Source organism: Rhea americana, unplaced genomic scaffold, assembly GCF_003343005.1.
Source record: "Rhea americana isolate MKP2758 unplaced genomic scaffold, rheAme1 scaffold_86, whole genome shotgun sequence".
NCBI lineage: Eukaryota > Metazoa > Chordata > Aves > Rheiformes > Rheidae > Rhea > Rhea americana.
Window position 1 is genome coordinate 1,387,298 of NW_028187044.1, and position 14,525 is coordinate 1,401,822.

Below are 14,525 nucleotides of genomic sequence, written 5' to 3' on the forward strand. Positions count from 1 at the left end.
AGTCAAAACTATCTTCTTTTCTACCCATGTATCCTTACCAGCAAGCTCGATAACAAAAGCCATGTTCTAATTTCAGAACAGTCATTATTGTCAACGATGAACAAAGCCAAAAGGAAGACGCTGTGTGGGGAGAAATTGATCTTCACAAGAGAGGTTACACTCATCAAGCTGAGGTGGGGAGCAGGCAATTTTAAAAGTCCCAAAGCTCTACGATTTCTTATCACTAGTCTAATGGAGGTTACACATATCACAGAGATGACAAAACTCGTAACAAGTAACAATACTTAGAGACTGTTACTACAACGATCTAGTTCTGGAAGCATTTTCCATACTTTCAGAGATATCTCTGCCAAAGCTAGTCCATGGAAAAGAATTCCTGTGTAAAGTATGTTTAACACAAATTTAACACACACGGATGAAGCTATATACCCTCTGAACGGTCAGTTGCAGGAAAGCAAGGGGGTGTCAGGTGAGACAGCCTGTACACGCTCCCGGGCCGAGGTTGGGGAACTTCCCTTCCGCTGCATCGTACCATTATTCAGTCAGGAAAACACACATCTCCATGGGGGACTCACAAGGCAGAAGGATTCACACAAGTGACTCCCAGATTTTTAAAGGTAATGAAGTGCTAAACACYGATGCTGTTGAGATCTATCACAGCTTAAGTTCCAATCAGGAGTTAGTCTGAAAGACTCATTTTTATTCACCTTCTGACTATCCTAGTATTTACCGTTAAGGATAGCATATCCTGCCAGTACAGTTTGAGAGACTGTGCTCTGGTACACATACTCCATAGTACTATCAATTTTATGCRGTTTGCAGACTTCATCTAATTGGACTGAACAACACCAGGCAGAACAAGCAAATGGAAATGACAGTTTGTTCACTATCGATCTTTCTAAAATATAATTAATTAAATACTGTATCAGTATTACACCTGACAGGTAACTTGCAAAGCATCATAAAGCTATCTGGCTGAAAAAAAGAGTTACATGCAGAAAGCATGGCCATCAAAAGAAATTTGCTGTACTTCTCTATTATCACAGGTCGATTCATCGTTTGGAAAGCAACAYGCAGCTCTTGAGAAAACAGCTGCATTATTTTTCTTTCTTGTTTCAGAGCAGAATATTTTAGGGATGCATGYGAACCACGTTTTACGCTGCTCCTGGTTTGACAGATCACTTAATATGAAGAGAAATATCACAGAATGGTTGAGAATGGTCCCCTCCAGAAGGGCCTCTGGAGATCATCTAGTCCAATCCGCCTGCTCAAAGCAGGGTCACCTACAGCACGTTGCCCAGGACCCTGCCCAGACAGCTTTCAAATTTCTCCAAGGATGGAGAMTCCACAATCTCTCTGGGTAACCTGATTTATTATATAAATACATTACTACTCTGAATAAAAATCAGTTACTAGAAATTAACGCACAGTGAAGAACAAAAATTAATAATGCCTTGCAAACAAAGTTGATGTTTTGCAGGCCATTGCAGCAGTTTGTGCATTAACATTTCCTATAATTATTTTAATATTCTCAAGTTGAAGTCTCCTCTATTTTCCAACTAACGAAAGCCCAAAATCAATTTAGTTTTTTTCCAGTTTTACACTTCCAAAATTGAAGGGGTTTGTCTCTTACTATTTTGATATAGACATCACTTCATACAACACGATACCATTCTTAAGTGGGTATTGTGTACCATTTCACCAATCACAGTGTGAGAAGAGATATGAGGAGGAATTATATGAGGAAGAATTTCTTTCCTGTGAGAGTGACAGAGCACTGGRACAGGTTGCCTAGAGAGGTTCTGGAGTCTCCTTCTCTGGAGATATTCAAAGCCTGCCTGGATGCAACCCTGTCTAACATGCTCTAGGTGACCCTGCTTAAGCAGAGGGGTTGGACTAGATGATCTCCAGAGGTCCCTTCCAACCTTACCGATTCTGTGAGTCTATGAAAAATGTTCAAATTTGTTTTACATTTAGAAAACATTAAGCCAAAACCACTAATGCTTCCAACATCTTTTTTTTTGGGGGGGGGGGGGGGGGGAGGGTGGAAAAGGAAATTAAACTTTAATTTCTTAATTCAATAGAAGGGTTAAAAAAAAAAAGAGTGTAAGAGTGTGAAACAAAGTCAACTTTGATGAACAATTTCTCTAGAAGAAATTCAAAGTTGACCCAAATTCATACTTTTAGCCTCCTAAAATTCACCTTCTGATCAATTCATCATTTCTTCTCTCTTCTATCTATAACCCTACCAAAATCAGGATTCTCAAGAAATTACACTAACTTGACATGAGAAGGCAAACACATCTCCTCCTTTCTTCAAAAAGGTAGCACATTTAGAACAACAACACAAGCTTTCCCAGATTTGGATCAAGGAAAAGCTCACTGYTGAAGACAAGGAAAAGTTCATAATTCACTGCACACATCAGAACATTCATTAGATTTCACTGCTTCAGACAGTATCACTGTATATCCAGGAAAACTCTCTTCATATGAAGCAAAATTATTTCCAGTAGCTATTATCTAGTTTTCCATTTTGGTCACATAACTTATTGAATTAGAGACCAAAGAAAAAAACATCTTAACTACAGTTAAGTGAGCCAAAAGAGCAGCAATGGCCAAGATGTGACACATTAGGCTCATGAACTCAGTCAACGGGCAGAAGCCAATAGATTGACACTCCTTTTGCATGCCACTCTAGCTCCGTAAAGAGTGTAAGAACGTGGAGGAGTTAGCGCAAGTGGTCGGCACCCCAGGGCTCCAATTGTTCAGCTGAAGCAGCTGTACCAGGTTAGGTCCAGTGACCAGCATGAGAGCTGCAKATAACCAGAATCCTCAGTTTGCTAGGCCAGAGGTGCAATAACACTTTGGGATCCCAGTCTGAATCCAGGACCTCAGTGTTCAGACCCTGCAGGGAGGGCACAAGATTGTCTAGTTCAAGATATTTAAAATCYGGAGCAAAACAAGAGGCAGAAGTTAAGAACAGAAGATAAACAAGGACATAAAAGGGGAAAAAAGTAGGTCATTTGCAAAGGAGATGCCTTCCCAGAACTGCTGGAAGTATACTTACTTGGTATGCTCTTATCAAAGACTGCACAGCAAGGTGATCTTCAACAAGTTTCTCAGCTTTACCTGGAGTCTGGGCCAGGCCATGGCTCTGAAGAAACGATGCCTTCCTTTCTAACTGATCTGGTAAGTGTGGGTCATGTGCTTGGCCAACATTAGCATTTCGGAAAAACAAATCCCAGGACTAGACGTGTATGGAGAAGGAAGGAAGGAAGGAAGAAAGAAAATTATCTCAAAGAAAAGTTACAACCAAAAAAAGCAATATTATGCTGTAGGTATTGAAAAATTGAAAATCTTAATAAATAAAAATGAATCCATTCCTTTAATCATATTTAAAGAATTCATGCTACTTCAAGATATGCAATGAATATAATAATTCACASTCAGTCCTGAACAGACTTTCTTGAAGAAACAGTTTAAAAACAATTACAGCTTTGCTGAGGGAAGTGTTTGGTCTAGGATCCCTTCCTCRGGTTATCTTACTATGAAAGAAATTATGTCCAAAGTTAAAACCTGTGACAAAAACTAGCAACAAATAAGTATTTTAGAAATCAAATCACAACAGAAGAAAGATTCTTTTATTTCCACCTGCACTTTTACACAAGCCGCTTTCTTCACATATGCCCAAATCCATTCTTTCCTAAATGGTTTCTATTTTAATTGGTAACCACTGTCTCAAGCTAAAACAACACTAAATACATCGATACCAATAGACAGCAGCAGCAGCRGGGAACAAAACACATGATATTATTACACTCAATGAAGAAGAAAGCCTGCATCAGTAGTGGTCTAATGCTTAGTCTACATTTTCCATAAAAAGTCATGAAACGTCATTAAATACTTCCCCCGGTTTATTTCACGACTGAAAAAAACCCGCAAAATATTTAAGTAGCATTCCATACGATGGTATGGAATTCAGAGCCTTACAGATAACCAGTCACAATACCCTCTGAGAGAAGTTTTACAGCAGAGTAGAGTATCACCCATCACATTCAAAGCAAATGCTGGAGACAGAACCACTCCACAAGCTGTTGTCCAATTAAAAAAATAAAAAAAGTATTACTATCAGATAGTATTACTACAACAGACAGCCTCCATGTTTACACAGAGAAACTTTTAGATTTGTCATAATGCATGTTAAGTGCCATAGCATGACATTCCTTTACATTTGAATTATTTCCTTTTGAAGCGTATGTAGGGTTCAAAKGAGAAGCAGAAAGTCTGTCTATTAAAGAGACATAAATATTTGTGCAACACACTACATACACATGCCTGGAAAACTACTGGACTTACCTTTAAATTAGCGCAGACTGATTTGACAGGGTCCTGTCCCTTCAAACAGCAATATCTATTAAAGACCCCAATCCTCTATGGAAGTGTTACAACCAGTCTTCCCCAATTCACCTCATGTTTCATCATCCTGGTAATTGTGGAAGATACTTTCCCTCTGAGACAGGCCCACATGCAATAYCTGTAGCAACCTGGCTCATCTCATTTTAAGAATATTGCAAGAAGAAAAAAGCTGCAATAAGAACTTGGCTTCCAGTAACTATATACAAATGTTTTGTTCCTGCCAAGTTCAAGTTCCCACCTTGTCATCTACTCCAGATAGCCACTCATAGATGTTTGTCTCTAGATGTTGATTTAGATACAGACAGAGTCTGTAAGTCTCCTCTGTCTATCCCTAAGAAAGTATCAGAAAGACCAAAGCTTTGTAGGTATTCTTATCCAGTTCCTCTGATTATGGAACTGAAGAACTAAGTAAATTAAATCTCACATTTTTTATAGTGCATGTTATTCACCTTCGCCATGTGCGAGGAACTAACAGATTTCAAGGAAACAGTTCCAGAAAAGACAAAAAGTATTCCAGAGAGTTGATTTTAGAAGAACTTTACTTAACTTATTCATTATGAAATACAACAAAGGAATCAAAAATCATGTAAAACCAACATGACAGAAGTAAGTTTATAAAATTGTATTTTCATTAACAGAAAGAGTCTTCCTACTGTARCCTCTGCAAGCTTTCACTAAGAGTGCCAACCTATGAGGGCTAAACCTTGCCCAGCTTTCCAAGATTAAGTTGTGAAAGTTGGTGGGGGTGGGAGCGATGAAGAGTTCATTCTTTCTCCCACTGAGGGTTATTTCCTATATTATTCTTCCCTTGACACCTTACCGGCCCAACTTAGATACAGCCTACATTTATACAACATGCTRTAATTGGTCTACATGAACCATAACTGCATTTTCTTTGATACTCTCTGCACATACCTTCTCACCCTAAATTAAGTATTTTTATTCTATGCCTGTACAGTACCCAGTCTGACAGYTTGCAGTACTAACTAGCAAGAGCCTTTATGTGGTACAACTAAGGCTATTTAGACTGAAGGAATTATTTCTGCAGCATACAGTTACTAACTTCCATTAAATTAAGAAGTTCTCAATACACATTTGGCCATTCACCACGACAAATCTGACATTCACTTTCCATACATAATTTTATTAAAGAATATCTTTGTTTATGTTAAGGTTCCTTCCTCAATTTTTCCACAGACAATGATCATCATAATACAACTATTCCTTTGTTGTGTCAAAAATTTTGGATTTAGACATTAAAAAAAAAAGTTACCAGAGTACAGGCCAACAGACAGCTGAACATGTTTCTGAACAAATAGTCTGCTAGGACAGCTGCTAACACAATTCAAATAGATTTGCCTAACAGGCTACACATTTAAGGAGCATAAGCATAGCATCTTTTCTTCAGACAAACTCACAAAGAAACAGCTTCAGAATGCTTACATCTGAAGATGTAGCCAGCTGGGACAGAAGGAATCCACACCATTTTTCCTATTGTATTTTTGAACGTATTGATTTGTTGGGTAGGCTTGACATTTAATCAGAGGGGAGGGAAAATACATCATTTGGCTACAGAAAATTAGTTTTTTCTAGACACACATCCATCAAAGCCTTTAAAAGTTTCTGTAGTGTCTTTCAAGATTGATAACAGATTATAGTCTTCAAGTCTTTTGTATCAATGTCAGTCTTTGGCAACAGCACTTGCCATGTGACTGAACAGACACATGTCCAGCACATCTGAAGACTTCTCAACTAAATTAATGAAGTTCTTTAAGAAAAGGATAGCACCACAAGTTTGGGAGTTAGACAAGAGTTGTATGAAAAAGAGACTTGCAATAGATTTTTTTTTTTTAAAAAAAAACATCTGTGGGGAAAAAAAAGATTAAATAAAATAACATAGCGATATATGATACATTCCTCTATTTTCTTCTTCTAGTCAGCAAATTTATTTTGTAATTAATATTGCTTTAAATTTCTGAATTAATATAATTCAAATGATTCAGCAACAATGTTTTACTTTCATAAAATAAACAGCACTACACACAGAAAAACAATAATGTATTAGTTATCTTGAAGGTTTGCTTTTCCTAGTGACAATATATGCCAACTATAGAGAGGATAGTAAAGCCTTAGAGTACACAAAGTGAGTGTCRCTATATCATTAGTTGTGAAAAAAAGAAACAAAAGACCAAAATAAAAAAAGAGAACTTTTTCCAAGTACAGAGACCRAGGAAGTGATTACACACTCACGGTAGAGTGGTTGCATACAGTATAAAATGGTAGGCATTATGTACTCAATATCCAACCATGCAGTTTTGTAATTAATCTTGTGATAGTAATAACAGAGCCTTGTCATGCTTCTCCGTTATGATCTATGGCCCTGACACCATACTCTGAGCAAAAATAATGATGCCTTTTTCAGAGCCCATGTCATTTTATTCTGACTGTTTTTCTGGCTACTTTAAGGAAAGGAAATACAAAAGACAGAGAGAACCAGGAAATCAGCAGGAACAGATTTACGCAAGGAATAAAAGCTCCTCTGGATATAGATATGTACTCCYAGATACACAAATACGGTACATAGATCTCCTTTCTTTACAGGACAAACACTAGTAACACTGAATGTGTTCACCTGAATATGGCAGCCACGTTTCATACAGCAGCTTTAAGTATGCATCTATGGAAAGATATATCCAAAAAAATCTTCTGAGGGGGAAACAATTTGAGGAGGCTTCATTAACTGGAGTTCATAAGTAAGACAGAATAAAGTAGGATTTTAAAAGCTCAAGAAAAATAAACAYTTCCCCTCATCAACTAGAAGGAGGCACATTCCCTCCAATAAGCAGGAGATATCCAAGAGGAAACAGCAGGAAAACAAGGTAGAACAAAATTTATTGTCTTATTGTAATGTCTAAAAGTTTAACACAGATTAGATATCTAAACCACAATGGACATATTGGRTAACATAATAAAATAGGAGTGGCATGCAGAGAGATTGAAAACGTTAACAACCACAACCAACACCACACAAGCTATAGGTCTGTTGTCATGGTCTTCCTTCATTCCCAATTTTTTGTAGTAGAAGGATGAATTTACAACTTCCTCTGGAGCCACAAAACTATGATATGCATTTTTCTGTATATTTAAGAATATACAGGATTACTTGAATTCTCAGAACTTTTTGCCCCCCCCCCCCTTTTTTTTTACTATTATTTTAAGCCCAAGTTGAACAATTTCTGTCCATTAAAAATCTTTCAGGAGTACTTACAGTTTTTAGCTGAAGAAAGCAGGTGGTTTTAAAGAAACTAAAAATGAAATTAACTGATGAAACAAAGCCAAATTAATCACGGCTGCCTCCCCTCTACCCTGTTTTTAGACTGGAACAAACGCAATATTTAGGCAAGGATACTTGTAAAGAAGTGCATAATTATTCATTTCCTTTTAAGTCTCATAAAACAGACACATAATGAAWTCACTTCAATTTATTATGCTGGGATATGCTTAACCTGGAAAAGAATTCACACAATTCAAATGTATTTTGGAAATATTTGAGATACACTCTCTAGGCCACACACTAGTCAGCCAGGATGTCTACTTTCCCCTGAATTCACTTCTGTTAATTCATCAGTTGTTATTCAAACTACAAACTCTATTCCCTCTTCAGAATCTGCTCCTTARCTGTGCTAGACCTGTCAGATAATTTGGACAGTCCATCAGCAGGATTTTTACCACGTCCATTCATCTCCGAGTATTAGCAAAATATCGAGCCCAAATAACCAACTATTTAGCAGAACAGTCTCCTTCCCCAGGGCAGCTGCGTYGGGAACGTTTCCTGCCTCAGTGGAGGACAGGAGCTCAGCGCGGGCAGTGGAGCGTCGCCTGGAGCACCACGGTCAGCTCCAGACAGCGGCCGCTCTTCCTTTCCCCTTCCCCTTCCCTTCTCCCTGCCTGCGGTCTCTGAAGGAAGTCTTCGAGCTTCCTGCCTGCAGACATCCTGACTCTAGCAGTCTTGACCTACTGCCTTATGATTCACTTAAAGGCACAACGTTTATGTTACTTATTAAGGTTTATGCCCCATTAGAGCAAAAATAGAACTTAACAGCAGCAAAACTCATTCAGCTGTAAAGGGACTGAACAAGAAATACCCTTCTTCCTAAAGGAAAAAAGGTTGTCCCAAGTCCACATAACTTTAAAGAGCAAAAACAAGGTGCCGTCCCACACACTACTAATACATTAGTTCATTCCTTCAATGCCCTTACAATAAAGGGTTAATATCAACTTTCAGAACAAGCATGTGCTGAGGACTTCTCAAACTAATTCAAAGCATTCATGCAACATGCTGCCTTGCTCTACACTACTTGGAAACTTGGCAGGGTCATGAAGAGAAATCAAAGCTAAGGTGAGAAAAGGAGCCACTCCCAGAAAAGGTCTCTTCAGTTTTAAGCTAAGACGTAACACAAAAGGCATGGTACCTCTTGTGTGAGCAACATGCACTCTTCAAAGTTGTCACTGTACGTATGTCACCTTCCAACAGAAGGAAATTCATACAGATAAATAAAACTCTCATTTTGGTACCCTTTTCCCCCTCAATATGCATCACTTTCTCACTCTCTAGATAGATTATCAGATTTAAAACATCAACTTCTAAGTGACATTTTGATATACTTGCCCCAAGAATAAAGGACTACACAACAAATTTGCTATAACAACTGGGGCATAATTTGCATTACTTCTATAGAAAATGAYTGTCTTATCTGTCTTAGACTTTACTGGACTTCTCATCAACTTCCTAATACATAAGTAGCACCATAAGAGAGTCTTTATTGTCAGCAGAAAACTTGTTAGAAATAAAGAAAAAAGTCTATGTGTTTTTCCCACAAGAAAGGTTAGAAAAAATGATTTAAAGCTTTTTTTTAAAAAAAAAAAAAAAAAAAAAAGCCTAGAGAGAGACAATGAACAAAACACTTTTCAGAATAATTCAGGCTTTCCTGACAACTTTATAGAGTCAGTTTAAAGCTTACACCTTCTTAAGAGAAGGGAACTGAACATTCACCTTTAAGCAGTTTAGAAGTACCAACAATATATACTGGTTGATTATAACATATCCCATAATACAACCATATTACAATAAGAAAACCAAAATGTTCAAAGCATTTTAACAGACTTCTTCAATGCCTATTCAACATAAGAACTCTGAAAGTTACTCAGCAGCTTACTACTTCTGGTCTGGACTTCTCGCTCTTTTACCTGAGTACACCATGCCTGTGGCTACTCTGTACTTTTGCTTTGCTATAACATCACATCTTATAACAATCAATACATGGGAAATTAGTTTCATATTTTTCATTTCATACAAAAGCTTTTTCTGGACTTTTTATAAAAAAAGTTAAAAATAGAAAAAAAAAATCAATTCCACTCAACCTAATAATACAATATTCAGTTAGCTTTAAGACTTACCTTATGTACACTTTTAGGGTTTTCAAGCCATGCATAATACATTTCCTCCACATAATTGGAATTACTCCCATTCAGGAATGGTTCTGAGATTCCTGACGAAACATATCGTTGGCCACGGAAAAATACCTTTCTGGCTATATCATGCTTTTCTAGAAGTTTAATGCCATGCCACTTCAGCGTAGCTGCAAGCAACTTCAGGTGACTCATGTTTGTTTATTAGACAGAAGATCCAAGTCTATTAATAAGAAAAAAGCAAATCTAATCAGAAAAATGGTCATTAAATTACAGGCACATTTCAGTGTCTAAGTCAAAATTGAGGCTTCTGGCTAGAGAACTCTTTAACAACACTCAGGCCTTGGCATGAAGTTATCTTCAGGACAGAGGACGTTMCATGATTGCCTGTAGAGTTGTACTCACCACAGTGGAAGTGTTGCTGATGGTCACCACCACATCCACAGGTTTCCACAGCAATCATGACACCCCTTGTACCACACAATCCCTGAGTCCTGCTTCCCTGGGAGCACATGCGATTGCTAACCAGTTGCTTTTCTGGAGCTCTTGGCAACTCTATCCACTGTCKTACAGTTGAAGAAAACAGTGGCTTTTTATAAAGCCCAAATGGGGTAGGTTCAATGAACAGCTTCAACCTGCACATGCAATGGTTGAAAACAACCCACTGCCTCAAAATTATGGTGCCCTGTATAATGGAGCTGACAAAATAATTATTAAGAGTGTTAGTCAAGCCTTCACATTGACATTAGYCTTGAATCAGTTAGGGTTTCATTAAGAGGAGGCTCGGTTTAATTTGTACTAGCAACAATTATCTTGCCCTTCTGTTACCAAAAACTGGAAATAATGGCCTCCTACTTGTTTTACAAGGTGAGTATATTCCTCATATCAGGAAAAAAAATTAATCTTGAGAACACTGAATAACATCAGCTCTGGTGCTATTAACAGGAATCAAAGCTCACTCTCAAAATAAATTTCACAAAAGTAGCTTGCAATTAGACCTTCTAAACCTCAATCCTCTAAATGCTACAATAGCAAAAAGAATAGCAATAGTGTGAAATTATTAATTTTGTTTATACTTTAGAGCTATCTGGGAAAGAATATAAAGGATAAGATACAAATTAAGAACAAGAAAAATTAAGAGTTAACTCATACATGCATTCCTCATTTGTCTATTAAAAGAAAYAATTTCTTTGATCAGATGGCAAAAATACAAATTATTTGTTGTTTAATGTGACCAGTTAAACAATTCCTAAAAACAAAAGTACTGAACTGCCATATTAACTTTAAAGTGTTTTAGAAACAATGCTRTCAATTTAAGTTATAGATCTAATTCTATTTTACTTATTATATGCAAAGATTATTTTATCGCTAATAAAAGAAGCAATAGATAAATACTTTCTTCTTTTTCTCTTTCACCCCAAAACACAAGCATTTTTTAAAAAATCAGGAAATATAAAATAGGAAACTTATCATAACCCTTATCATAATCTAAACTGGTAAGGAACGGGAAAAATTATTTGTTCATCCTCTGAGTTTAGCATAAATATCACTGGGKTTTTTTTTCTTTTTAAAAAAAGCCCAGAAGTCAGATAACTATGATTTAACTGTTAAAAATCACACTACTGCACACTCCTCCCTGGCCATCACAAAGCCATTTCTGACCCACTGGCATCTATTTTGAAAGCTGCTGACAGGGCCACTTTCCAAGTCACTGACTGTAACCATCCCAGCAGCCAGCTCTCCTCCTTTATCACACCAGATTTGCTTGTCTCCTCTTTCAAGACTTCTGCAGCCTTTCAGCTCTCATCCACTATCATAAGYGATTCCTAGCTCTTAATGTCATCATCCATTTGTTGATTTTTCCAAACAAGTACTTGCACACATTCTCCACAGTATCCACRTATATGGGAAGTATTCTGCAAAGGGAGTATCACCAAAACTAGTACATAATGCTCCTTCAAATCAGCAAAAAAAACAAACAAAAAACAAACAAACAAAAAAAAAACCTCAACCAACTCTCCAATGCCCTCCTACACTCTTCTCTACCCATTTGGTGTTTTCAGCTATTTGGCAATGGTTAGGCTTTGTTGAATCCCCAATGTATTTTGCTGATYAGAATTATTTCCTTATCTATCTATATTCACTTGTCATTTCTCATTTTACAGATTCAAAGCTTATTACAACACTGACTTCCTCCTGTGTTAACACCTCATCTGTGATTAGGGCTCCTAGGTAGCTATAGGAATATAAATGCTACCAGCACTATTTTGAAAACAGATTAAGTCCTCTTCAAACTTAGAGCAGCTGGGGCAACACTGGCAGTGTTAAAAATATGTTGTCTATATATATTACATTCTTTAAGACAGAATGACACCAAAAACACTATACATATGCATCGTGGCATTTCTCACAACTTCRTAAGATTTTAATGCGTTGGAACAGTAAAAATTGAGATGTCACAACAGCACCTAGGACTCTATACCTGACCCTGTTTCTGCTAAAAATKATTATCTAGCATCTTATTCCATGTGAATCTCACTCTCTACTTCCAAACTTCTGTACACATACTTCAGCAGCTGGATATGAACTGCCAGATCTTTTCTAAATGGTTACCAACCTTTGTTCAAAGCGCTTGTTTGAAGTGCAAGAGGCTGAAGAGAAAAGAATAAGAAGAACATTTATCTTAGTTTATCATGCTACAGTGGCAAGCTTCTTAAGTGCAGATAATTTCCACATTGTCTCTTGCATAAGTTTCTTCCCTGAAGGATGTGTAGCTCTTTCTTTCAGCAGTTAGAGAAGAACCAACAGGAAAACAATAGTTTGTCAGGGAGATTTGAAAACAGATGCAAAAACTGTATAATACTTATATCCATATAATTGAAACGAAGAGCTCGTAAGTGGTACCTGCTACTTCCCTACAATTCCGTTTAAATTCCAAAATGGGGTTAGGGTCCCATTTGAAAATGATAACTATTAAATACATGATCTGTAAAATCAGATATGGATTGCTTCACTCCTGTGAAGATCTAAAGACCCCTGGTGAAGAAAACTTGTACCACAGGTGTTATTTCTTGAGGTGTTACCTCAAGAAAAAGTAGTACCTCAACTTGTGCATATATAAAAAACAGAAATGGACAAAGCCATCATTGATGTAGTTACAGTTATATTTCAACTACAGATTAATTTAAGTCAATAAAATCAGCTTCTTYCTGGTTCTTCCTTTTGTGCTTGCAACTCTTCAGCACAGATGTCAGCATCAACACTGACCACCAGCATGATCACAGACCACTCCAACCTACTCGGTCTTGAGACTATCAGTCAAAAAACTGCACGAAGGACAGCAGACAGAAGAAATAGGATTGTTCCATTCCACTATGTTTCCTAAATCAACCTTGAAATGAAAACAGCAACTGGCAAGGAATGAAGCTGGGCTAAAAGCAACCAAAAGATTAAYTGAATTAATTAAATCTCTACCAGAAGTCAAAAATAAGAAAGCAGCAGTGAACCAGGAGATCCTGACAGTTAACGCACCAAAGCAGCATTAAAACAGTGAAAGCAAGTGAAGCAGCTGAAAACCTCTACAGTTGTTTTACAGTATTGTATGTGTGTCTTGAGCCATGAGGTAGCTTTTACCTTAGCACTTTCAGCTCAAGAAGTGAGCTAATGTGATGGACAGTCTTGTCAATTATTCTACCCTAGTTTCCAGAGGTATGGAAGCATAAGAAAAAAATAACAGCAAGACATTTCTGATGTCAGATGTGTTTATGCATGTTTATCATATCCAATTATGTTTTCAAGATCACATTAAACATAATTACATTGTAAAGTCTCACACAAATCAATAYGCTTTGGGTATTGCCAGTATCCTTACTGACTTTCTCAGATACATATGGAGTCCTGATATCAATGCTAATAAGTACTTCCTATGCTGTGCAGAGGAAGTCATCAGTAAGCCTCATCCATGCTTCACAAAAACCTCATTTATCCACTATCATGGCCATTTTCTCCTGTATACCTCATACAACTCCCTCCTAAAGTTCTTAAGACAGAATAATTCTCATCTCAAGATAGAGTAATTCAGGAAATGAAAAATGGGCAAAGGTAATAAATGACCTTCAGAAGAAGTTTCAGATAACTGAAATTTCAGATAATTGAAACCMAAGTGGTGTGAAGTAGCCTTAGCAAATAAGGCTGCTTCCAGAATATGCACCTACACGCTAAACGTTTCTTTCCCCTCCAGCAGGGGTGCCATCCTGCATAAAGATACAAAGATGCGTAATTTTCCACCCACAAAGGTGAACTGGGAGAAGTTCACAGGCTATGCACTCACCACAGTTCATCGGAAGTCTCAATAACAATAAATTAAACTACAAAAAAAAAAGAAAAAAAGAAAAGAAAGAGACAGAGATTGAGAGAAAGGGAGCGGGCGGCGGCTGCAGAGARGTGACGTGCGCGGGCTCTCGGAAAGTTCCCGCAGCACAGGGGAAACCCTGGCGGACAGAAGGGGTCGCTGGGCCTCTGCCGCCTCCCCTGGCCACCGCGGCGCCCCGCTCACCCGGGTCGAGACGGGCCGCCGGCACAGGAGGGGTCGCCCGTCGCCCGCCGCCGCCGCCGGGCCCCGCCGCCCGCCCCTCAGCGCC

General features: G+C 37.8%; 1 protein-coding gene across 1 annotated transcript in view; it reads right to left on the reverse strand.

The window, feature by feature from the left end:
• The window catches only part of OGDHL (oxoglutarate dehydrogenase L), a 52,861-nt gene extending 42,757 nt beyond the window's left edge, over positions 1 to 10,104 (reverse strand). Inside the window, exons 1-2 of the mRNA XM_085323674.1 lie at positions 9,874 to 10,104; positions 3,068 to 3,247 (exon numbers count right to left, since the gene is read on the reverse strand). Coding sequence (XP_085179800.1) covers positions 3,068 to 3,247; positions 9,874 to 10,080 — 387 coding nt within the window. The 5' untranslated portion in view covers positions 10,081 to 10,104. The remainder of the gene's footprint in view (positions 1 to 3,067; positions 3,248 to 9,873) is intronic.
• Between the last annotated feature and the right edge of the window lie 4,421 nt (positions 10,105 to 14,525).